At 43.9% G+C, this 26,531-nt stretch overlaps 2 protein-coding genes and 1 pseudogene across 2 annotated transcripts; all 3 read left to right on the plus strand.

Annotated features, from left to right (window-relative positions):
• Positions 1–2,913: 2,913 nt before the first annotated feature.
• On the plus strand, positions 2,914–3,903 carry LOC125512885 (chlorophyll a-b binding protein of LHCII type 1-like). Its single transcript, XM_048677955.1, has one exon. The coding sequence runs from the start codon at positions 2,993–2,995 to the stop codon at positions 3,791–3,793; it is 801 nt and encodes a 266-aa protein (XP_048533912.1). The 5' UTR covers positions 2,914–2,992; the 3' UTR covers positions 3,794–3,903.
• A 68-nt stretch (positions 3,904–3,971) lies between these two features.
• Positions 3,972–7,628, plus strand: LOC125512886 (annotated as a pseudogene).
• Positions 7,629–12,163: 4,535 nt separating this feature from the next.
• Positions 12,164–17,057, plus strand: LOC125512887 (protein FAR1-RELATED SEQUENCE 5-like). The gene is made up of 7 exons (XM_048677956.1): positions 12,164–13,010; positions 13,083–13,205; positions 13,879–14,582; positions 14,713–15,206; positions 15,311–15,693; positions 16,239–16,696; positions 16,823–17,057. Exons 4-7 carry the CDS (start codon positions 14,908–14,910, stop codon positions 17,051–17,053), a joined length of 1,371 nt encoding a protein of 456 aa, XP_048533913.1. The 5' UTR covers positions 12,164–13,010; positions 13,083–13,205; positions 13,879–14,582; positions 14,713–14,907; the 3' UTR covers positions 17,054–17,057.
• Positions 17,058–26,531: the final 9,474 nt, after the last annotated feature.

Consider the following 26,531-nt stretch of genomic DNA (forward strand, 5'->3'; position numbering starts at 1 on the left):
AGTTATTATATCATTTGGTGAAAGAACCGCGAATTAGTTTCAACTGGATGGATCCTAAGTGATCAAGTAATATGGATTATTGATAATCCATATTACTTGATCACTTAGGATCCATCCACTTAAAACTAATCCGCGGTTCTTTCATCTAGTGATTTAATAACTCATTATAATGTAAAAACAATCTCTAAATTGCTACTATACGTAAATATACCTCGCCGGTCTTTGTATATATATATATATACCAAATTGTATAAATATATATGTGGGTATGTGTGCATGAATGGTGTGATGTGAGACATTCTATTTATATATATATGCATAACATGTACAATATGTAATATCATAAAATACCAGCAAATGAAAAAAATTAAATGAAAACACAAAATTAAAGGAAAAATAAATAATAAAACCAAACCCCCCCAAACCTTTTATTACTTACTGGTACTAAAGGTCTCCCCGCCCTCGGCACTGGCTCGTGCCACGTGATGGCCCTTTAGTGGCGGTTCGTGTTGAACCGGTACTAAAGGGGGGACCTTTAGTCCCCACCCTTTAGTGCCGGTTGCAGAACCAGCACTAAAGAGCCTTACAAACCGGTGCTAAAACTCGGTTCTGCACTAGTGATTGCAAATAAAGTTTAGCACACTATAGTTGGTGTGCATGATCTTGGAAGCATAAATTTTTTCATCCACATTGATATTAAAATGTACTTTGAATAATCATAACTATTATAATATTGTAGATGAATAGAGTTTACCACAATATAGTTTTTGTGCATGGTGATCACCAAAACAGAAAAGATACGGCGACATGAGAGTCAGAGAGAGAGAGAGAGAGTGAGAGGTCAAACTTCAAATTATATTTGTTTATGAGATTTCCATAGTAATCATGGTTCAAAAAAGGGGGTTCCTGTCCTAATTTAAGAGCTAAACACATAAAAATACATACATAAGTGAAATTTATAAGCACGCATATGAATTTGACTCGATTCTGATCTGTTGATGATCATCTGAAAAACTGGTAGGAGTATATGTGAATGGGAAATGTTTAAAATCAACCGGCTGAAAAGAGCGTCACGTAAACCGGCTGCTCTGCTCGACACGTGTCCCTAAGAGAACGAGGCCGCCGCTTTACCCCTCCAGCTTATCTCCTTCACACGGCTGCTCCTCCACACGTTTTCCCCCTATCTTCTTTCCTCTCCCCGCCTCTTCCGTTGCATCTGAGAGGGAGAGATGCCCATGACGACGCCAACCACCAACCGGGATGGACGACCACCACCACCAGCAGCTGCACCCCGCCCGAAGTTATTGCTACAAGCGAGGGGTAAACGCGACCACTAGCTGTGTGCTCCTCGCCATGGGGGCGCACCACCATTGCTGCGAGCTGGAAGCAGCAGTTTGCTGCTCGCCATGGGCGCACGGGCCATAGCGCCGTTGCCGCTGTTGCATCGAAGCAGGAAGACCGGAGGCGGGCGCTGCTCGGCTCCGGTGCTGCAACGCCGCACGAAGGAGGTGCTGTGTTGGAGCTTATTTTCACGCCGTTGAGGTTGCATTGGAGCGCCACCCGTGGCTGCCATGGAGCGCCGCCCGGTCGTTGGAGCTGCGATGGGGTTGGAACAGACTCCGCCGAGGCTGCAATGAAGCTTTCGCCGGAGTTGCAATGAAGCTTCGCCGGAGAGGTCGCGCTCGGTGTTGCCATAAAGCGCCACTCGGGGCTGCATGGGAGCTCCGCCCGGTCATTGGAGCAGCGATAGGGTCGGAACGGACTCCGCCGGGGCTGCAATGAAGCTTCACCAGAGCTGCAATGAAGCTTTCGCCGGAGACGTCGCGCTCGGTGTTGCCATGAAACGCCACTCGGGGCTGCATTGGAGCTCCGCCCGGTCATTGGAGCAGCGATGGGGGCGGAACGGACTCCGTCAGGGCTGCAATGAAGCTTCACCGGAGCTGCAATGAAGCTTTCGCCGGAGATGCAATGAAGCTTCGCCGGAGACGTCGCGCTCGGTGTTGCCATGGAGCAGCCCTCCGGTGGCTCCCGGTGCTGTGTTGCAGCAGTTGCCGGCGGCTCTGAGAGCTGCGATGCAATGGTCGCCGGCGATTCCGGTGCCGAGATGTCGTAGGCGCAGGTATCACGGTGGGTTGTTGTGTTGCTCTGCAACATCGGTCTTCAGAGGAGACGTGGGCTGTTGAACTGAATCGCATGGTGGATGGGTTCAGAGAAGAGAAGACGCCAGGCTGCCTTGTTGAAATCGACGGCCACCAATGCCATATTGGACGTCTAATTAGGCGGATGATTTTCTTAGAAAATCATCGTGTAGCAGTGCCCATATGTGAATACATAGTGCAATATAGTCAGACAATATTATTATGTACTGTCATAGACATGTGAAAATTAAAGAGGGTATATATGTGTATGTTATCACAAAAATTTGTGAAAATAACATCTAAAACTAACATTAGTTTCATGTAACCGTATCCACCATTTTGTTTTCCAAATTTATGTGGTATCGTTGCGCACTTCAAAAAAATAAGGCTCATCCAGCGGTCAATTCTACCATATCCACCATTTATAAACGCTAAAAGATATGGAGTACATCAGGGCTTCCTAGTGTTAGTACTTCCAGCAGAGAAGAAATCTGCTGCATGCGAACCAGGCACTACTATTAACAGATCTCAGTACCACACGTGACCCAATCAGCTGTCTCCAAGGAGATCCTGGTCACAACCACTCCTAACCACAAGCACACAACAACACCATTTCCTGGCTCTCGATGCGCCAAGTGTTCAGAGAGAGCAACATATCTCTTCGGCACCAATGGCGTCAAAGCTCAAGATTTCTTTCTCTATCCATGTTGATCTTGTCAGCTTACACACCATATCGATCCCCTATGCCACCTCGCTGCCTTAAATAGCTACCTCCCCCTCTCCTGTCAAGCCATCTCCACAATTCTCACCTTTCTTTGAGAACCCATACAGCAGACACTTTTCTTAGCTCTCCAATGGCGGCGACCACCACGTCCCTCTCCTCCTCGACCTTTGCTGGCAAGGCGGTGAAGAATGTACCATCGCCAGCTCTCTTCGGCGAGGCCCGCGTGACCATGCGCAAGACTACAGCGAAGGCTAAGCAGGTTTCCTCTGGCAGCCCATGGTATGGTGCTAACCGGGTGCTCTACCTCGGCCCACTCTCTGGTGAGCCCCCGAGCTACCTGACCGGTGAGTTCCCTGGTGACTATGGGTGGGACACTGCTGGGCTTTCAGCTGACCCCGAGACCTTTGCCAAGAACCGGGAGCTCGAAGTGATCCACTGTCGCTGGGCCATGCTCGGAGCACTTGGTTGTGTCTTCCCGGAGTTGCTGGCCCGCAATGGCGTGAAGTTCGGTGAGGCCGTTTGGTTTAAGGCTGGCTCCCAGATCTTTAGTGAGGGTGGTCTTGACTATCTTGGCAACCCCAGCCTCGTCCACGCGCAAAGCATCCTAGCTATTTGGGCATGCCAGGTCGTGCTCATGGGTGCCGTTGAGGGGTACCGTATTGCCGGTGGCCCGCTTGGTGAGATCGTCGACCCACTCTACCCGGGCGGCAGCTTCGACCCTCTTGGCCTAGCTGACGACCCTGAGGCATTTTCCGAGCTCAAGGTGAAGGAGATTAAGAATGGTCGTCTTGCCATGTTCTCAATGTTTGGCTTCTTTGTCCAAGCTATCGTCACGGGCAAGGGCCCTCTTGAGAACCTTGCTGACCACATCACCGACCCTGTCAACAACAATGCATGGGCATTCGCCACCAACTTTGTCCCCGGCAAGTAAGGTGTCTTGGGATTGTGCTCGCCATAAGGCATGTTGTCCTGTGATCTGAGTTGTACTATCATGATGTAAATTATGAGAATTTTATGCAAAAGCATTGTTAGATTTGCCCACTTTCCATGTTGCAGCTTGCGTCGATTTGACTGCTGTTTTATGATCACATCATCACAATCACAATAACAGGAGCAAATAAACACTTTGAGGTGGGCTTAATTTACTATTACTGTATTGTGCCTAGACGAGTGGCAACTTATATAATCATGTGTGCAGGTGAATTTGCGGGTGGGACATATATAGACATTGATCTAGTAATCAAGAATGACATACCCTCTCGCCACGTATTCGTGTTCGGCTTCTTCTACGTGCACAGGTCATCATTCTCACCAGGTAAAACATCGTTAGATTTGTCTATTGCAGAAGTGCCTCCGTGCTACTACTTAAAATTTATCAGACCTAACATAAAGCAACCATTGTTAGTAACTCCTAGGATGAATGCAAGTAGGTCTAGTATATGAATCCAAATTAATCCCGGTCCAATCCTGACAGCTAGAACAACATTGTGTCCCACACGATCATCCCCTGTCTCCCATATTCCCATGTCGCAATAATCACCACTCTCTCGGCTGATGTCTCGCTGCCCCTAAACGAATGAGGCTATTGTATCAGCAAATGTCAATCAAATAAGAACTACCAAACTTCTAGACATTTTTATGCTGATCCAGTACTTGAACCAATCTTTTTTATTCTTACCCAATTTCACCACACAACTAATATTGATCATTTTCACCTCATTCATTACCTCAATAATATATAGCCAAGATTGCACCATCAATCAGAAAGAGTGCAAGATTGTATCTACCCCAGCTAATTGGCCTCCCCCAACCCAACCACTCCAGCGAAAGCCTTCACCCTCCCCTACCCCCCATTATATATTTCAAACAACCCCTCCTTTCTTTCACAAAAAGAACTCCCCAAAGCGACCACACCCCAAAGCCATGTGGTTCGGTTCACCACCAGGGCATTGTTATCTGAAGTGGAAACACAATATCACTATGGAGAAATCGTCGATTTAGCCAGGGATGGGGGTGCGAAAAGGGAGTCGCCGACGCTGATATTGCAGTGGATGACAAAGAATTGGAGGTGGAGATGGGTGGGCATCCACCTTAAGATCATGTGCGTCCCTATTTTGGGTCAATTTATTAAAACAATCAGGGTATTACTATTTTGTTAAATCATATCAGACTAGAGAGACATTAAAAATATACTTTTACATATCCTACGTATTAAAATGTTCTAAATAAATATCCCCCAAAAAAATGTTCTAAATAAATATTGTTTGCACAAATGTAGAAAGGATAAGGCGACATGAGAATCAACGTTGTTGCAAATATAGAAAGCTTTTCCGTTTTTTGAGTGATTATGACCCTTTTTGACACGGGGAGGGGGGTCAGCTTTTTTTTTACCATATTTCTGTTCTAATTTAAGAGCTAAGCACATAAAAATGAAACATACATAATCATAACTGAAAATTATAAGCGCGCAGATGAGATTGACTCAACACTGATGTTTTGAACTAGTATGTGAATTTGGGAAGCGGATCCTCTAACATCCTTAAGGGATGCCACGAAGCTACAGTGACATGCGTGTGTAAAACGGAGAAGGAATGGCAGGGTTACTATAGCAATTATTATGCGGATTTACTGTAGCATGTACAAAAATAAATCGAAAAATAATTTTATTGCATCATAATTTTGTTTGTATGTAATCTTTGTAAATGTATACAGTAGATTTGTAATTTGCAAATTAATTATAATCATTTTAGGCTTAACCATATAGATGTGAAGAAGGGATGCCACGGTTACTGTAGCTTACGTGACATCCCTTGAGGATGTTAGAGGATCCGGTTCCGTGAATTTATACTGCAATGTTGTGAAACAATAATATTATTTGTGATCACACACATGCAATGTATTTGGGGTCATCAAGGATCAGATAACAACAAAGATATAAATGTGTATGTTATCCCAGAAATTTGGGAAACTAACATCTTAAAAAAGCACTGGTTTAATGTCAAAGTAATAGTCTCCATCATTTTATGTTCCCAATTTATGTTGTAATGTTAGGCACTTCGATTTTTTTGTTTGTTCAAGATTACTAAGGAAGGACGAATATTTTAATTTAGGGATAAATTAGTAGTATTTTTATTTACCAAACCTAATATGTTTATTTCTGTAGCAGTATAATGAGCGAAGATACCCAATGAAACCTGGATCTAGATGCACCCCTATTGAAAAGATATTTTAAAAATAGCAAAAAAGATAAACAATTCTAAACTTTTTGTAATGAACATGATCTAATGTTATACTCGCATGTAAAGTTTCATGAAGGAGCGACTCCCATGGTCTTTTGTGCAAACAAAAGGTTGGATCTATATAAAAGTTACTATTCAAGATTTTTGATATTGCGATTTTGTTTTCTTTCCTAGAATAACACGGTAGTCATTTCTTGGCCAACTTCCTTCATAAGTAGAACTCTCTCGACCATGTTCGCCACAGAATTTGTTTGATTCTCTTCTCTCTCTCTTTTTTTTGCTATTTTTTAAGTTAAAATAAAATGTTTTAGTGGGTGCGCCCAGATCCAGGTTCTAAAGATCCGCATCCGTAAGTCATTTACTTTAATCTAAAACATACAGAATATGCAGATATTAATTAAATTAATTAATTTACTGGTTAGTTGATGGCAAATTAAGGTGTACCTACATTTTCCGAGAAAAAATGGATATATATAAGTTTTATGTATGGAATTTTGCTCAATAATGTGATCTTTTACCACAGCCTGATGGTACATCCTATTCTGATTTTCTGAACGCTAAAGGATACATGAAGACAACAGCTAGCGGTGTGACGCTGCGCGATGCTTCCTAGCGCAGATCTCACTCACACTTGATCCAGTCAGCTGTCTCCAAGGAGATCCTAGTCATGGCCACTTCTAGCCACAAGCTCACAGCAACAGCATTTCCTGGTTCTCGCTGCTCCAAGTGTTCTGACAAGAAGAGATCTCTGCAGCACCAATTGCATCAAAGCTCAAGATTTTTCTCTCTATCCGTGTTTATCTTGTAAAGCTTAGATACCTTCCGCTGCCTTAAGTAGCCACATCCCCCTCTCCTATCAAGTCATATTCACACTCACGCCTCTCTTGGAGAACCCATACAGCAGACTCCAGTCTTAGCTCTCCAATGGCGGCGACCACCATGTCCCTTTCCTCCTCGTCCTTTGCCGGCAAGATGGTGAAGAACATACCGTCGTCGGCTCTCTTTGGTGAGGCCCGCATCACCATGCGCAAGACTGCAGCGAAGGCGAAATAGGTTTCCTCTGATAGCCCATGGTACGATGCTGATCATGTGCTCTACCTCGGCCCACTCTCTGGTGAGCCCTCGAGCTACCTCACCGGTGAGTTCCCTGGCAATTATGGTTGGGACACTGCCAGACTTTCGGCTGACACCGAGACCTTCTCCAAGAATCGGGAGCTAGAGATGATCCACTGTCGTTGGGCCATGCTTGGGGCACTTGGATGCGTCTTCCCTGAGTTGCTCGCCCGCAACGGCGTCAAGTTTGGCGAGGCCGTTTGGTTCAAGGCTGGCTCCCAGATCTTTAGTGAGGGTGGTCTCGACTACCTCGACAACCCCAGCCTTGTGCACGCGCAAAGCATCCTAACTATTTGGGCATGCCAGGTTGTAACGCCCACGATGCGGCTACATCTCCCACGTGTCAAGACACGACTTAGAGACATAACCGCATTGTGATTTTGTCGCAAGAATGGTCATCTTCACACAATCCCATGTAATGAACAAGAAAGGGATAAGGAGAGTTGGCTTACAATCGCCACTTCACACAATACTTAAATAAATCAAACATCATCCAAAATACATACAGAGACCGACTACGGTCAAACCCAAATAAAAAAAAGATAAGCCCAAATGCTAGATCCTCGATCGTCCCAACTGGGCCCCACTACTAATCAACAGGAAACGAAACATAGTAATGACCAAGGTCCTCGTTGAACTCCCACCTGAGTTCGCTAGCATCACCTGCACTGGTATCATCGACACCTGCAACTGTTTTGGAAGTATCCGTAAGTCACGAGGACTCAGCAATCTCACACCCGCGAGATCAAGACTATTTAAGCTTATGGGTAGGATAAGGCCATGAGGTGGAGTTGCAGCACGCGCTAAGCAAATATGGTGGCTAACATGCGCAAATAAGAGTAAGATGAGAAGCTACGCAATGGACGTGAAGTTAGAAGTGATCAAGAAGTGATCCTGAAACTACTTACGTTCAAACATAACCCAAGGCCGTGTTCACTTCCCGGACTCCGCCGAAAAGAGACCATCACGGCTACACACGCGGTTGATTCATTTTAATTAAGTCAAGTGTCAAGTTCTCTACAACCGGATATTAACAAATTCCCATCTGCCACATAACCGCGGGCACGGCTCTCGAAATTTTATACCCTGCAGGGGTGTCCCAACTTAGCCCATCACAAGCTCTCATGATCAACGAAGGATATTCCTTCTCCCGGAAAGACCCGATCAGCCTCGGAATCCCGGTTACAAGACATTTCGACAATGGTAAGACAAGACTAGCAAGACTGCCCGATGTGCCGACAAATCCCGAGAGGAGTCACACGTATCTCGTTCTCAGGGCACACCAGATGGGATAAGCTACGAGTAAAACCAGCCATCAAGTTTCCCCGAGGTGGCCCCGCAGGCTGCCTGTTTCGGACCAACACTCAGAGGAGCACTGGCCCCGGGGGGGGGGAGGGTTAAACTAAAGATGACCCTCGGGTTTGCAACCCCAAGGGAAAGTTATAGGTTGTTAGGCAAATGTAAAACGAAGGTTGGGCCTTGCTGGAGGAGTTTTATTCAAAGCGAACTGCCAAGGGGGTCCCATAACCCCAACCGCGTAAGGAATACAAAATCATGGAATATAACACCGGTATGACGGAAACTAAGGCGGCAAGAGTGGAACAAAACACCGAGTAAAAGGCCAAGCCTTCCACCCTTTGCCAAGTATATAGATGCATTAATTAAATAAGAGATAATGTGATATCCCAACATATCCATGTTCCAATATGGAACAACCTGCAAGTCACCTGCAACTAGCAACACTATAAGAGGGGCTGAGCAAAAGCGGTAATTAGCCAAACAACGGTTTGCTAGGAAGGTGGGTTAGAGGCTTGACATGGCAATAGGGGAGGCATGATAAACAAGTGGTAGGTAGCGCGACATAGCGATAGAGCGAACAACTAGCAATCAAAGATAGAAGTGATATCGAGGGTAATGATCATCTTGCCTGAGATCTCGCAAGGAAGAAGAACGAGTCCATGAAGAAGACAAATGGACGTAGTCGAATGAATCCTCACAACTCCGGAACGAAATTGAAGCTAACGAGAGAAGCAAACCGGAAAGAAGCAAACAACCATCACGTAAACATGGCATGATGCACAACCAAGGATGATGCATGTCCGGTTTAATGAGTCATGGCATGGCAAAGTGCAACAAACAACACTACACGTTAAGTGGAGCTCAATATGCAACAAGTTGCATATTGACGAAACATCACATTCAAATATTTAGTTCACTCTCATTTATGTACCCAACAATATTAAATATTATTAAACATGGCAAGGAGTGAGGCATAAGTAAACTAACTATTTAGGCAAGTTTAAATGAGGCCAGAAATAACAAACAACAATTCCGGAAAATCCCCATATGCATATTATGAATTCGGTACTGTTCTGCCCTAAACCATATTTTAGTGTTGTTAAACATGCAAGATGAGTGCACCATGTTAAACTAGGCATTTTTCTACCCCATTTGCATATAAAGTTTATTTAAATCCGAGCTATGGTTAATTAGTTATGAATTAAATCATTTTAACATGAAAAATATGCAAATTAATGCAAACAACATTTTAAACTTTTTAAACATGGATGAAAGTTTCATATTGTGAAACTAGACAAAATTCTAAGCATTTTACATATATAAGTTATTTACATATGATGCACGGTTTGTGAGATATGATATGCATGAACATGGAGGTTTTTCTACAAATCTGCCAAACTCCTGGATAAATGAATAAATTCGCAGCAAGGGAAAAAACTACACAGGGAAAAACTGGTTGTGCCAACAGTGCATAGGAAGGGGCTGGAGGGGGCTTCTTACCCATGGCCATGGCCCAGGTTGGTGGAGCAATGGGCCGGCTGGTGCTTTGGGCCTTGGCGTCGAAAGCGTGCACAGCTGGACCTCGCTGGAAGAGACAGGACGCGGTAAACGCGGTTGGGATGAGCGGGCGTCCTCTGCTTGATAGGAAGGAGAGCCGCTGCGGCGCGGGCAACTCCGAAGGAGGACGGAGCGACGGGAACGGGAGGAGATCGCTGGACATGGCGCAGGGCTGCCCGAATCTCGCTGGAGATGAAGCAGATCGGGTGGTGGCGCAAAAAACGTGGCCGGCGGTGGGCTCCTGTCCATGGGGGAAAAGAGAGAGGCCACGGGTGAGGGACACGGAGAGCAAACAGGGGAGAAAGAGAAGGGAAGCGAGGTCGGCCTGTTCCGACGATGCTCCAACGGGATCCCGGTCACCAGAGGAGGGCAGCGGCGAGGCGGCGGGGTCGAGCAGGAGGAGGCGCTCGGGGAGGTTGGTGCGGGGAGCAAGGGCGTACGGGCGGCGGCGTGGTCCGGCCCAGGCGGGCTCGCGATGGGCTTCGCAGGGCCGCGCGGCTGGAGGTGGAGAATCGAGCGAGGTGGTGGCTGGCGAAAGGCGACGCGCCAAGTGGCGGCGGGGAAGCGGGAAGGCGCGGAAATTGAGGAGGGTAGGTGGCTGATGTCTACTACACAACCTTCTTCTTGTAGACGTTGTTGGGCCTCCAAGTGCAGAGGTTTGTAGGACGGTAGCAAATTTCCCTCAAGTGGATGACCTAAGATTTATCAATCCGTAGGAGGCGTAGGATGAAGATGGTCTCTCTCAAACAACCCTGCAACCAAATAACATAGAGTTTCTTGTGTCCCCAACACACCCAATACAATGGTAAATTGTATAGGTGCACTAGTTCGGCGAAGAGATAGTGATACAAGTGCAATATGGATGGTAGATAAAGGTTTTTGTAATCTGAAAATATAAAAACAGCAAGGTAACTAATGATAAAAGTGAGCACAAACGGTATTACAATGCGTTGAAACAAGGCCTAGGGTTCATACTTTCACTAGTGCAAGTTCTCTCAACAATAATAACATAATTGGATCATATAACTATCCCTCAACATGCAACAAAGAGTCACTCCAAAGTCACTCATAGCGGAGAACAAACGAAGAGATTATGGTAGGGTACGAAACCACCTCAAAGTTATCCTTTCTGATCGATCTATTCAAGAGTCCGTAGTAAAATAACATGAAGCTATTCTTTCCCTTCGATCTATCATAGAGTTCGTACTAGAATAACACCTTAAGATACAAATCAACCAAAACCCTAATGTCACCTAGATACTCCAATGTCACCTCAAGTATCTGTGGGTATGATTATACGATATGCATCACACAATCTCAGATTCATCTATTCAACCAACACAAAGAACGTCAAAGAGTGCCCCAAAGTTTCTACCGGAGAGTCAAGACGAAAACGTGTGCCAACCCCTACGCATAAGTTCACGAAACTCGCAAGTTGATCACCAAAACATACATCAAGTGGATCACGTGATATCCCATTGTCACCACAGATAAGCACATGCAAGACATACATCAAGTGTTCTCAAATCCTTAAAGACTCAATCCGATAAGATAACTTCAAAGGGAAAACTCAATCCACTACAAGAGAGTAGAGGGGGAGAAACATCATAAGATCCAACTATAATAGCAAAGCTCGCGATACATCAAGTTCGTATCACCTCAAGAACACGAGAGAGAGAGAGAGATCAAACACATAGCTACTGGTACATACCCTCAGCCCCGAGGGTGAACTACTCCCTTCTCATCATGGCGAGCGCCGGGATGATGAAAATGGCCACCGGAGAGGGATTCCCCCTCTGGCAGGGTACTGGAACAGGTCTAGTTTAGTTTTCGATGGCTACAGAGGCTTCTGGCAGCGGAACTCCCGATCTATTCTGTTCTTCGATGTTTCTAGGGTATATATATATATACATATATATAGTGTTACTATTCATCACCCAGGGTGCAGAATAAATTATTTTTCATCCGAGGTAATCTTATGATAATTTCATAATTAAATTACGTTTGCAATTTAAATAGTTACATTCCTATTGATTCATTACGTAAAATTTGGCATAAGAAAATAAAAATATAGGTCATAAGACAAGAAAATTTGCCGTTTATGTGTATTTTACACTATGTTTTTATGTTTGTAATTTGACATAACAAAAAATATTTTTTACAACGATTATATATTTTCTTATGGTGTCTTTTTACGTCGGAAATAAGAGAAAAGTTACGGAACGTAAAATTACGGGGCATTGATGGTAAAATAGAGGGGGGGGGTGAAGAATAACTATTCCTCACTCAGGGTGACGAATAGCGCGACCCTATATATATAGATAGATAGAGAGAGAGAGAGCCTGAAGACAACACTATTCTAATCCCAGGATTAGAATAGTTATTTGGATCACAGCAACCCCTATATAGAGCCCGAAGACAGGTTCCCGAACTTCGCTGGACTGCCGGCCCAGCCCGACAGAATCCCACCTGGACCCCGATCCCGACAGAATCCCACCTGGACCCCGATCTCGATCGAGCCGTCCCTCCCCAACCCCCCTCCTCGCCGCTCCTCCCCTCGATCTCCGCCGTGATTCGCCGCCGAAAATCCGCCGGATCCAGCGCCTCCCTTCCTTCTCCAGATTCTGGCCGACTGGATCGAGCTCCGCCCCCTCCGACTCCACCTCCTGCCCGACCATCGGCGCGGGCGAGCGAGCGACGGCGGATGCCGGCGCGAGGGAGCTCGCGTCGCCTGGAGCCGGCGGAGCCGGCGAAGCCGCCGGATTTCTGTGACGAACGGCTGCCATGGACTTCCGGAAGCCTCATCCTCGGTCCATCGTCACCGCCAGACGGCTTGGCAGTGCTCGTGACGGCCAAGGCACAACCTACGGCGAACAGCGCACGCAAGGAAGCATCTTGGCGGTGGAGGCCGCATCGGCGACGCCTTCAAATATAAGAACGGTATATGAATTTCCTCCCTGATCTTGCCTTCTTCCTCAATCTTGCCTTCTCTGACCTTCTTGGTTCGTGCAGATGAACTTCGCGCCCCCTGCAAGACATGGATTGCCATGCGGTTCCTCTCCTACCTCCACGACGAATTTTTCTCAAGGTGGCCTATCAATTGCTGGAAAAAGGTTGGCCAAACTTCTAGCCAGGGTATGGTTGAACTTCTTCCTTCCTTTGGTTTGTTATTTTCTTATAGCTATGTGAAGTTCAGGTGGTGTGTGAGCATCAATCCAGGCTACAAAAGCTTTTTTTAAAACTGCCTGCTTACATGCATGTGAAGTTCATTTAGTATGTGAGCCTCAGTCCAGGCTACAAACACTATAAAATCTGCCTGCATTCACATTCACATGTGGAAAAGCCATGTGAAGTTCAACTAGTAAGTGTGCTAGAGTTCAGGTTGGTATGTGTCTGGTTCTGTGCAAAAAAAGGAAAATAGAACATGCATGTGATATGACATGAAGGTCAGGTTGGTATGCACTAGCAGTCCAACCATTCAAAAACTCATGAAGGTTCAGGTTTTTTAACTGTAGACAATATTTCCCCTTTGCAAAACAAGAAGTTCAGGTTGTGGAGAGTGCTCAGTTCAGGTACATATAAGTAATCAAATATTGTAGAATTAAAAAACATGATGTGAAGTTCATTCTGTGAAGGGTGCTCAGTTTAGGTACAAAGGCATTGGCAGATGCTCATCTTAGTGCATAGTGTGATGGCTCTCACCACTTTTATATGAGAAGTTCAGGCTGTGAATAATGCTAAGTTCAGTTACAAAGGTATATGCAGATATAACTTGTGTGCTAATAGACATTTTTTTCTTTTATGTCAGCAAGACGAGAGACGCATGAAGAAGCTTAGAAGTTCCCAGCAGCAAGTACACAATCCAAAGCCTGTACGCGTTGCACCACCCCCTCAATGGGTCACACCTCAAATGCACCAACAACATTACCAACCTGCTCCAGACCAAAAATGGATGACACCCGAAACACACGGATACTTCCAAGATGATGGGTCACAGCCCTATCTGCACAGGTTTGCGCCTCCACCTAATTGGGTGACGCCGGAAATCCCTCGCGGATTCTTTGTATCCACCAGCAGACTCCCAAGCACGCCGATGGAGGAGGGGGTTAGCTCAAGTCCTGCGTGTAACTCTGGAGGTTATCCTGGTATGCCTCATCAATGCCAAAGCGAAGCAACTAAACCGGATCCCAGGACAAATCCAACAGCAACACACACACGGAGGAGAGTGATCTGCACACTACCACCGTTTGATCCTGCTGCTGCTGCTACAAGTCAGAATTCTACGGGGCATAATGTAGATGGATTGCTTCACAAAAAAAAGAGCAAACCAAGACCAGGACCGCAATACCTCCACAACCACCTCAAGCAAAAAGGACGCAAACAAGAGAGAGGCCATCTTCAGCCCTCCTTCCTCCTCGTGATCCACTGCTGCATCCTGCTATGATTACTCCGCCATGCCCCATCCCAGAGGGACAGCAGCCGACACCGGCGGAGTTGCGATCATACACGCACGTAAGTGAAACAAAAAATATTTATATACGCATCTTGTATTATCTACACATTTTCTGCTCCCTCCAGGATAACAAGTTCATAAACTGCATTTTAAGGTGCTGTTTGGATTATTTTTTTTCTTTTTCTGCAGACGCCAGATCTACCGGATTATCTAATACCAAGACTAAAGATGTGATTCAAAGATGTAGAGAAAGCAAGGGAATTTTATAACAGATACGCCAGACACGCTGGTTTTGGAATCAGGAAGACGGGTGGAAATGACAACCACAAGTATTTTGTTTGTGCCTTCCAAGGGATACACACATCTTCTGTTTCAGAGGCCAGCATGAAGCGAAACAAAACATCGCAGAGGATGGGCTGCAATGCAAGAATGAGGGTGAAGGTGCAGGAGGATGGCACATGCGTGGCAGTGGACATTGAGTACAATCATAATCACGAGCTCATGCAAACTGATGACATGCTGGTATTTTTGCACTCACACAAGAATTGTGACCCCACTATTTTGGAGTACGTAAAGCTCCTGCAGTACCATGATGTCAAGCACACAACAATCATGTCCATGCTATCTGAAAATGAAGATGGAAGCTACTTCCTAAGCATGACCGGACGAGACCTGCTAAACCAGTAAGTATTCAAACACCCACATACTGCAATGTAAAATAGCATCCTAGCTCACAACCCTTTGCTAGCAAAAAATAAACAAATGCATGTTTGCATGTGATTTGCAGGAAAGCCATGAATGCAAGGAAAGATGATTTGGATGATGTATTGAAACTTGTTTCATTCTTCAAAGACATGAAGGCAATAAATGATGAGCTTTTTTATGACATCCAAGTGGACAATGATAAGTCAATTAAAAACATTTTCTGGTCCAATGCAAGCTGCCGAGGAGCCTATCAAGACTTCAGCGATTGCGTAACATTCGACATGACTTACAAGACCAACAGATTTCATATGCCCCTGGGAGTGTTTGTTGGAACAAACCATCACTTGCAGTCAACGATATTTGCTGTTGCCCTGATAAGAGACGAAGATGCAAAGTCATTCAAGTGGCTGTTCGATACATTTCTACGGTGCATGAACAACAAGCACCCAACTTGCATTCTAACAAGTGAGTTAAAAAAAACTCCTCAAGTTTCATCATCTTTTCAGTCTATGGGTCTGTGTTGGTTGGGTACATTGGTTTTGTCTGAAAATAATGTAAAGAATGCAGTTCAACCACTGTAAGCACAGAAGTCCAACTAGCAGTACAAGAAAGTAAAATTATCTGTCACATGTTTAGAAAAAAATTAGTTATGAATGTGAAGTTCAAATACATGAATCATAGAAGTTCAAGGACAAATCTGTAAGATAAATATACGTAGCATGTTCAGAAAAATATAGTTATTTACGTGAAGTTCAAGCACTGCCACCACAGAAGTTCAACAACAATGCTTTAAGAAAATTTTTTATTGCGACACTACTAATTTGTTCTACTACTAACTGTGAAGGCAAGCACTGATACCAAAGAAGTTTAGCAACGCTGCTGTAAAGAAAAAATACATGTGACATTCTTAGATACCATATTGCCAAGATGTGTAGTTCAAGTACTTGTACAACATAAGTTCACCATTAGTACAAAAAAGAATCAAGTTTCATTTTTTTTAATTCATGCAGACCAATGCCCATCGATGGCGAAAGCTATACCACAATCATTTCCAAACACCGTCCACAAGCTATGCCGTTGGCACATCATGAAGAAGTACAGGGAATACCTCGCGTTGCTGTACAAAAAGTATAAAACATTCAAAGAGGAGTTCACAGCTATATTAAACTGGCCGCTGATGCCAACGGAGTTTGAAGATGCCTGGGCTAAACTCGTGCACAACTACAACCTGGAGAACGACCAGATGATGATGCAGCTCTGGAGTGATAGGAAGATGTGGATTTCAGCATATTACAAGAACATTTTCTGTGCTAGAATGACTTCCACACAACGAAGCGAGAGCATGAACCACGTGCTAAAGAAAGGGTTTGTCAAGGGGACCCAGAACCTACACAAGTTTGCTAGGCGGGTCAATGCTTGCATACAAACTCGGATGCAGAAGGAGAACGAGCAAACAATGACCAGCATGGTATGATGACAAGCACAAAACACCCCCATCATGTTCTGTTTTACCTTCAACATGTGCACTTTGAATTTTAAAAAATGAAACCCATGACTCTGCTTCGACTAATATCTCACTTTTTGACATGTGCAGACCAATCCTGTGACAAAAACAACTTACGGCTACGAGGAAGACATGTCTATCAAGTACACAAGAACCGTGTACACTAAGATGAGGAATAGGATGAGAAAGGCCACGCTATTTCGTGCAAAGCGTACAACAGTGCCCACTAAGTACCTTGTGTACTACCACAACAAGCCTGGCCATGATGATGAAGAAAGATTTTCCTGGTCAAAGCATGAATTCCAGGTTAAGCTGACCTAGAGAAGGAAATATACGAGTGTGAATGCAAGCTCTGGACACACACAGGTGAGCGAAAAAACAAGATCATTAAATAGCTAGACTAGTAGTATCATATCAAAATTTATGAAACTCATTGCTGGCTCACAAACTATGTATTCTGCATTCATCACAAAAATGCTGGCCTGTTCTGCCTTCACATCATGAACATACTGGACTACATCAAGCCTGACAAATTTCCAAACAAGTATATCCTCAAACGGTACACAAAGACTGCAAGATCACAACCAACCTTTGATACAAGGGACTACAACACAACCGCATCAGATGGCAGCTCAAGGCTATTGAAGCAAGACATCTTGCCGCAGCTGAATTTGATGGTTAACAAGAAAGCGGTGAGATGTGACCAGCAATATGACAGAGCCTACTATGTTCTCAAGAGGCTTGTGGAAGAGCTTGATGCAATACATTCAGCAAATCAAGCGGATGCTGACGAAAGGATGGCTGAAGAGGACGCTGAAATTGAAGATGACCTTCATTATTATGCAGCTGAAATGCTCAACGCTGCCGCTGAAGCCAACCAATGCAAGCAGGGTGATGGCCAATCAATGGAGCAGCGACAGCAAGAGATGATGAAATTGCCGTTGTATTCTGAAACAAAGGGTAGGAAGAAAATTACTGCAGCAAAGAAAAGTGACAAGAGAGCTCAAATGAAGGCACCACCTGCAGGAAGAGTCGTCGTGCACGATGAGAACGGAGTGCCACTTGGACACAGGAAATGCAGTGTGTGCAACCAGGTTGCGGGACACAACAAGCTGACCTATCCAACACTATTGGAAAGAAACAATGCTGAGGAGATCAAGCAAACCAAATCTCAAAAACAGCAGCCCAAAGTTATGGAACAAAAGAAGGGACCACACCCAAAGAAAGAAAGCAGCAGACTTTGTAGCATATGCAAGGAGTATGAACCACATAATGCAAGAACATGCCCGAAGCGCGCAGATGCTGAAAAGACAAGCAAAATGCCAGAGAAGAAACAGAAAGCAAGACCTAGAGCCAACAACAAGAAAGTGGTGGAAGATGAAGAGGAAGACGAAGATGAAGACACCGTCGAAGAAGAGGAAGACGAAGAGGAAGATGAAGTGGAATGCGATGATGAAGAGGAAGACGACGATGAAGAGGAAGAGGACGATGAAGAGGAAGAGGTACATGTCAAGCAAAAACCTCTACCACCAAAGCCTAGGAGGAGCGCAAGGCTCATGAACAGTTAGAATAGGTCCATTAACACAATGCAAACTTGTGTCATGTCAATGTGCAGAACATTATGTCATCCCCTGGTAACATACACTGTGAAGTTCAAGTAATATTACTGCAGAAGTCCTGTTATGTTATGGCAGGAAGTGATGTGCTGGTGTTGTATTGCATGAAAGAGCAAGCAGTAATAAATTGAAAAACATACACTGTGAAGTTCAAGTAATATTACTGCAGAAGTCCTGGTATGTTATGGCAAGAAGTGATGTGCTGGTGTTGTATTGCATGAAAGAGCAACCAGCAAAATAATCATACAGTTTTGAAGTTCATGTCAGCTTACAGAAGAAGTTCTGGTATGTAAAATCGATGTAGGAAAAGAATATGCTTAAAAAATAAAGTTTCGCCGCATAAACTAAGGTTAGCAAGCCTAAGACAACGCGTTCAAATGTGAAGTTCTGCTTGGATACGTGCAGAAGTTCATGTACAATGCAACAAAGATAAAGAAACGTCAACAATATTTATGCACAAATTTACATATGAAATACTTTCGCACTTGAAAAAACACAAAAAACAAATATAGATTCTACGCAAAAGCATAGATATTGGTTGGGTTGAACATTACCAATACATTACACAACACAGAATATCCTCTCCATCTGAAACCAACAGCCCAACCACATCTCAAAGCAGAAGTTCAAGTCCACGATCATATGTTGGGAGCCCAAAAATAAACAACACAAAAAATCAAGCAGTTCAACCAAAACCGAGGCAGAAGTTCAGGTACATCTGTTGGGGCAAAAACATTCAACACATGGATACTGAAAAACGACGCAGTACATTGAAATTCACAAAGCCAAATCATTCTTCACACCAAATGCATTTGTCCACAATATCATAAGTAATAGTGCTGCACCTATAGATACACAAATCACTAAAAACATTCTTACAACCAAATCTTTACAGAATTGTTCCAATCATTATCAAACCTAAAAATCTATACGAAATCAAATCTACAATGAAACTAATGCTTCGAATTCATGGGCCAAAGGACTGGATCTCTTTAGGGAGCTCTGAACGCACGACTTCATTCTTCTCACTAAAAGTCAGAGTGTGCATGGACTCAGCCTTCCAGTCATCTGCAGCAGCCTGCAAACAAAGAAAGGTGAAAATGATGGTTTAGTAACGGATATCTAAAACCACAGCAGGAGCGTCTCAGCAAAAACACACAAGAATAATCAAAGGATGATGAGACAAGAACAAAGACAGAACATACTTCCACATCACCAAAATCTTCAACAACCTCATCGCCATCATACGAAGAGCAGAACTTCATGGCAAAGAAACCACAATCATTACTCTTCTGCTTCAGAACATCGATGAAAGTCAGCCTCTTTGCAATAGTCACCCAGTTAGGCTGCTTGCTCGCCTTGTATGCAGCCTTGCCGTACACCTCCTCGAGCAACCCAACAAATCTCTTCATCTGCCGGAAATAACAAAATTAGATGAAGTCAAAAACATGTTAACCAAAATAGTTAAGTTCAGGTACATAAAAAAGTGACACTTGCATAAGATCCACCTAAACAAAATAGCAGAAGTTCAACTTCTAAATGACATTCAGTTCAAGCAGTATTACCAAAACAGAGACATCAACATATTTTGTCAACACAAGGCATAATAAACTTCATGTCAAATGAGAGAATGTTAAAGGAGGTTCAGGCTAAGAAACACTCATGATACTTTGGCAGTCCCCGTGGAAACTCGTTCGCGACGTTTCCATATTAGCGTAAGAAAGTGAATCAAGGATGTCAATGCTCCCACGATATCTATTCACCACGTACACACTATAGTGTGCCATTGTGCCAATTGGCTTGAATAGAATCAAGAAAACCTGCAAAGAATGGAAGGACCGGTGAACACAAACTATAAAGCATATGTACTCAAGAACCGGCATGAACAAAAACTTCTTGACAAACTCAGCAAAAGGATGCACATGAAATTAAAAAAAGCAAGAGTTATGAAAAACTAACCAGCTTTGCGTTAAGAAGGTCTTCTTCCTTGTGAACAAACATTGGGAGGAGACCAGCAGATTTTTCTGCATCAAACTTTGGAACTGTTGCGGTGTAGAAATCATACTCCAGGCAGTACTGAGCATTCACCAAAACACAATTAAAACACCTCCCAGATGCCACCACAACAAAACTAAGGCAAAAAAAGGAGATAGGGGTGCAAAGAACTAAAACCAGTATGAAGTAGGGACTAAGTACAACCCTATCAGCATTAGTGAAAATCTCAGAGGTCTCCGGCTTATCCTTCCACAAATTTATAAGATAATCCGTTATGTCTCCTTCCATCTGCTGCCCTTCACTGAAAAGCGTATAAAGGACATGTCCTGTGAGGTCAATCACATTCCCAGGGATGGTAAACATGCAGTAGCTTGTCCTACAGAATACAAAAGGATGGTAAAAATATATATTAGAAGTTCAGATACAACAACAAACAGAAGTTCAGACACTATAACTCAAAAGGCAAGAGGAGACATAAAATAGAAGTTCAGATACTACAACAATGACAGTTCAGACAATACAACAAATAGAAGTTCAGACACTATAACTCCAAGGCAAGGGAGAAATGAACAGAAGCCCACATACTACAACAACAGAAGTTTCAGACACAGAGTAGCATCTCTGGCAGCAACAAAGTTAAAGAAGAAGAAAACTCACTCAGAATACTTCTCCAGACCGTCTTTACTCAGCACATACTGTTTCAACTTCCGGGCCTCGGATAGATGAGGGTAACTATATTTTTTCAGGGGAGCGACAGGAGAACGCCACTTCAAAGGCAATCTTGATGCTCTCTTGGAGGAAGTTATGTTCCCAGACTCAATTGTCGGTTTCCTCCTGGTAATCACAGCATTCTTCCCACCTCTACCAGCAACAGTACCAGCAGCACATTTAACATTCTTCGGGTAAGCAATCTTCTCAAAATCATCATCGAACGAAATCACTTCTGCTTTGGCTGCTTCGACTGCATCAACCTTCATGTAGCAAGGGGTTTTTGGAGTACCACGAATACCACCAACCTGCTTCCCCAACTTGGAAGGAATGAGGGTCCGAGGTCTATCATCTTCTATCGGAGCTGTACTTATCGGTTCCTCCCTAGGCTGGTATTCCTGTGACCCGAGGAATGAGTAGTGGTGATCAGTCAACTCCAACGGATCCACTGCCAAAGAAAAAAAGGAAGAGAAAACATCACCATTAAAATACAACTGAAGTTCAGGAACATCACAATGTGCAGTCCAACTAATAAAGATGACATGGTTACTACTCAAGCTGACCTAAAAAAATTGGTTGCAGTAAAAAACTAAATGAAGTTCAGGCACAACCAGAGGCATAGTTCAAGATAAACCGATGAACCGGAAATCATCATCTCTGAAGTTCAATTAGAAAAGAAAATGCTCATGTTCATTTAAGCAATGGAAGGACAGAAATTACTGAAACAAAACACACAAGCAAAATTAAAAAAAGATAGAAATGAAGTTCATGTACAAAGAAAATGCTCCTCTCCTTTTGAAACCAGCAGCCCAGCCAGACCTCAAGCAGAAGTCCAAGTTCAGAGAAAAAAATGAAGTTCAGGTAGAATAAAAGATGCAGTGCAGGTAAGCAGTACAAGTTCCAAAAATACTTACATGTGTAGTAGCCAAACAGAGCTTGGAAGTCTGCCTCAAACAGGTTAGAAGAAGCGATTGAGTACAACCACGTCTTCCTGATATCCCCGATATTCTCATGGGAATAATTTGCAAGAACCCCGTCATGATACGAATTAACATTTGTAAGCATGAAGAATCCGCAGTCGATACTGCCATCAAAAGAAGTAAAAGAAATATTGTTAGGATAGAAAAAGAAAGCCAACGAATTAAACACGTCGCAGGTTAAGTACAACTATAGTTAAACAGATGTGATAAAGAGAAAAAGTCGAACTCATACTTGTTTTGCTGCTGGGGGACATCAATCCAATCCAGAGGGAATTTGTCGATGCTAAGAGGACTGAAGGGTGTCTCCCTGTTGTTGCTGGCATCCTTCCAAAGCCTCTTGATGTTGTCGGTCATCCATCGAAACAGGCGTACCACACATTCATCTTTTGGTCCATAGTAGGAATCGAGAAGCTGGAACCTTGAATTCTTCAGGTCAAGGAATACCGACACCCAATGACTGACACCACCCATGGAAGCAGGAAGCTCAGGCGGGTCAAAAGTAGGGAAAACAACCTGAAGCATCATAAACACACGAATCATTAAAGAATGAGAATTAATATCAGAACGGTACAAAAGAAAAATAAAACAAATATTGACACAGTGGATCACACTGCAAAACTAATACAGAGGCAAAGAACAAGATATTGCATAGCGAATCATGTGCATCCATGCTATCTGGACCACTCGCCATGAAGTACTTCCTCACACGTGAATCAAATTGACCTCTGAAAATCTTGTCCTAAAATAATGCAGACAACACCAACATATGAAAAAAAATACAAAAATGAGATGAACAAGTTTTAACTAAAATGGTAAGGAACAAAACAGAAAAGAAATCACTGTATGGTTGACTTACACAAACCCAATACGGCAGGATGAGTTTATCCGATCCCTGGTACTTCGCACGTAGACAGTAGAGTGCACACTCAGCCACATTAGATGTAAGCATTCCGCGAGGACCAAAAGATATTGTGACTTCTTGAACAGAAGCTTCACACTCCTTGTTTCGGAACATAATCATTTCTCTAAAACAAGCGAATAGAAAGTAAAACAAGTTCAGCAGCAGGAACTCAGGAAGTTCATAACACATGTTAGCACAGAAGTTCAGCTATATCACAACAGGCAGTACAGTGCAAAAGAGGCCAGAAGTTCAGCACCAGAGAAGCAAAAAAAACAAGAAGTTCAGGTACATAGAGTTGGGAAGTTCAGGTAAGAAACCACAGGCAGTTCACAGGGGGTACATGGATGATGTAAATATTGAGCAGCTGCACTCACCTCTTGGAATGATCATTCCTAAGCCTAGTTACACTGTAATAAAAGTCATCAACCTTCTTTCGGACGACAGCAAGGTCGCTATCTGCTCACCAAAAAGAAAATAGCAATTAACAGCAACACTCAAAGCACATAGATTCATGACGGTTTCAATTAAGACCAACATTCAAGCACAAACATTCAAAACATAAGCACATCTCAGCTGGTACATCAGAAAAGATAAAACCACAACATCATAGACATCACAACCCATGCATTACAAACCTCCACCCACATAGAAAACAGGTTCACTTAACATTCTTTACAACCCACACGACAAACAACAAAACCAGAAGTTCAACTTAGACCACACAGGCAGTTCACAGGGGATATTATGGACTAAACCAAACAACAAAGAGGGAAGGGGATGGGGAAAGAAGAGAGAAGCATGCTCCTCTCTTCATGGATCCTTGCCTAGACCAGTGGCAGCACTGGAATGATCAACCTCCTCTCCATAACTACCGCTTTCGGTATCTTCATCATCGACATCAACATCAACTGATGGCTCTGCTGCAGGAGACTTCTCCGGGCTTGTAGCAGCACTACCACCAGTTTGTACAGCAGACTCAACATGATCTTTCTCCAAAATGATGTCTCCATTTGTCTTGCCCTGCTCAGCATCAGAAACCTCAGCGCCAATGGACGAAAAAGGTTCAGTCAGGACCACCCCATCGGAGCAGCCGGTGCCTGAGATGGACATGTCCGCAACCTTCTCTGGAGCAACACTAACATCATCATTCTGCTGCTGGAAAAAAGAAACAAAAAGTCATTACAAAGGGCTGACTGAACCTCATGCACAGGGGCAGCAAGTCCGTCTCAGGGACAAACAAGACAAATGGACAAGAAAAAATGGTACCTTATTTTCACTGCCATGAACCTCATCAACTATTACGCCACTAGCGGGAGTAGGTTCATGCACAGGGGCAGCCTCATGCACAGGAGCAGCTTCATGGGCAGGTAAAACATCATCCTCAACCCTAGCATCATCATCAACAGCCTACAAAAAGAAATCATGTAGAAAACAAAATACCTAATCAGCAGAAGTTCAGATTGCATAATCAGTGAAGGTCAGCTATCACAACTGACATATAATGGAAGTCCAAATACAGTAAACATAGCAGGTCAGATATCAAACTACTCTAAGATACAAAAGGGAACAAAAAAGGGCCAGTCATGGAAGTTCAGGTGCTGTAGCAATTGAAGTTCAGGTTCTATAAACATAGAAGGTCACATAGGAACACTTGTGCTAAAAAAATGGTTTATGACACATGAAATCAATAACGAGTGCCTATGACTACAAACAGTAATAACTAGAAGCTAACATTGAACATTATTGGAAAGAAATATCAAAAGCTAACATAAACAAACCTCTTTGGTACGCTCCACGTGGCCTCCTTCACGACCCGAACGAACAGAATCCTGCCTCTGAATCGGTCTCACAATAACACTTGCCTCATCTTCAAAAGGCTTGCAATGAGCATCCCGCATTTCCTTGAACAGCCCAACGCTAGTCCGGAGGTGGGAAGTGCTCTGACGAAGCTCTTCAAGAAATTTAGCTTCAATAGATAAGACCCCCTTCGAAGACTCAGCATCAAATCCGTGTCCGGGAGGAAGAATCCCATCAATGCGACTAAGACGCTCAGCAGTTGAAGGAACACAAGCCAACTCCCCACAAACAGTTTCAAGAAGACTGTCAATCCTAACCAGAGAAACATTGGCAGCTTCAAACAAATTCTCGGAAGAAACGCCGCCTGCAGCACTCACACGAGCAGAAGAACCTCCTGGATCTACAGGGGGGCACCGGTATTAACATCCTGGGAGAATTCAAATCTTGGGGAAGTTGCACTCCCTAGGCCGGCAGAACGAGGCATAGTTAGAACAGGACATTCAATAACCCTAAAGAACACAACCTTAGCCTGTGTCTTCCACTGCATACAAAAACAAAAGTTAACGCGTCAGAAAACAAATGAAGGAACATGGGAACAAAAAATATACAAGACAATACCAGAAGTTCAAGTTAAACTACACAGGAAAGAATAATGCATAGAAACACTCACAGGCAGTCTCCCAAACACATAGTTGGCTAGGTCATCATCACCCTTCGTGACCAAGTCAGCCACAGCAAGCTCAAGAAGCTTGGCCTGATCCATGAAATTGATGTGAGGGGTCCTCAAGTCAATATTAGGCGTCTTGCCAATGATAAGGCAGTCCAGTTACATAAGCAGCGGCGTGATGGCACAGCCTGTGACAGCTTTTCCTCTGCTAGTTCCTTGCTGATACCTAACAACAGCACTTCGAATATCGTCAACAACCAACTGGCAATAGTCCATGTCTGCCATGTCCTCAAACACTAGGTTCTCGGCCATTGCTGCCTCCCTGGACACTCGTGTAGACGTTCCAGGGATAACCACCTTCATGAAAACAATAAGGTAAAACACATGCAGAGCAAAATCATCCTTCGTCTCATCCTTCACAAGTTCAGCGAGGATATTCCGCAAATCCTTTGTCTTGATGTTGTCACTCCTAGCATACCCAAGCTTGCCCTTCAACCTCATAACAGCATCATCGAAACCATCATTCGAGGGCCTAGGGGGGGTACGATTACCTTGAGGGAACCCAGAGAGATGGCGAATAGCATCACTTGTAATATGTATAACCTTGTTCGCCTCACCCATGTCCAAAATCATGGTTGAAGGGTCAATCCTCGTGTAGATGTTGCCCATCAAAGGACGAGAAATGTTGGAACCAACCTTCAAGTGAAACACACAACCAAAACCATCATTGATAACCCTCGTCTTGTGCCTTGTAGCATTTCCACACACGTCTTGACCTCTTTCAGTGAGCAGCGAACCGTCTTGTTAAAACGTTTCGCCTCACCTCCTCCTTGGCCACCTTCTTTGGGCGCTTTGCCTCCTCTCTTCCTCCTCTTAGACCACTGCACAAGCTGATACTAAAAAAAATACATTGACAAGGAAATAAGGCAGAACAATGAGACACACAAGCTTCACCAAAATTCCACTAATGCCTACATACGCACCACATCTCAGAAGTCCAACTATGTCTACATAGGCAGTACAACCATGTATGACCAGAAGTTAACATGCTTTCAAAAATGTTGGAAATTTACAAGTAGAAGTTCAACCATGTATACCAAGGTAGTAATCAAACATGTATCTCAGAAGTCCAACT

This window comes from Triticum urartu, chromosome 6, assembly GCF_003073215.2.
Source record: "Triticum urartu cultivar G1812 chromosome 6, Tu2.1, whole genome shotgun sequence".
In the NCBI taxonomy this organism is placed as follows: Eukaryota; Viridiplantae; Streptophyta; class Magnoliopsida; order Poales; family Poaceae; genus Triticum; species Triticum urartu.

Bases quoted from the DNA above. Each gene is read 5' to 3' on its own strand.
- LOC125512885 (XM_048677955.1), top strand. From the start codon at position 2,993: ATGGCGGCGACCACCACGTCCCTCTCCTCCTCGACCTTTGCTGGCAAG.
- LOC125512887 (XM_048677956.1), top strand. From the start codon at position 14,908: ATGAAGCGAAACAAAACATCGCAGAGGATGGGCTGCAATGCAAGAATG. The intron at 15,207-15,310 runs GTAAGTATTCAA...TGTGATTTGCAG, and splicing joins GGACGAGACCTGCTAAACCA to GAAAGCCATGAATGCAAGGA. The intron at 15,694-16,238 runs GTGAGTTAAAAA...TAATTCATGCAG, and splicing joins CCCAACTTGCATTCTAACAA to ACCAATGCCCATCGATGGCG.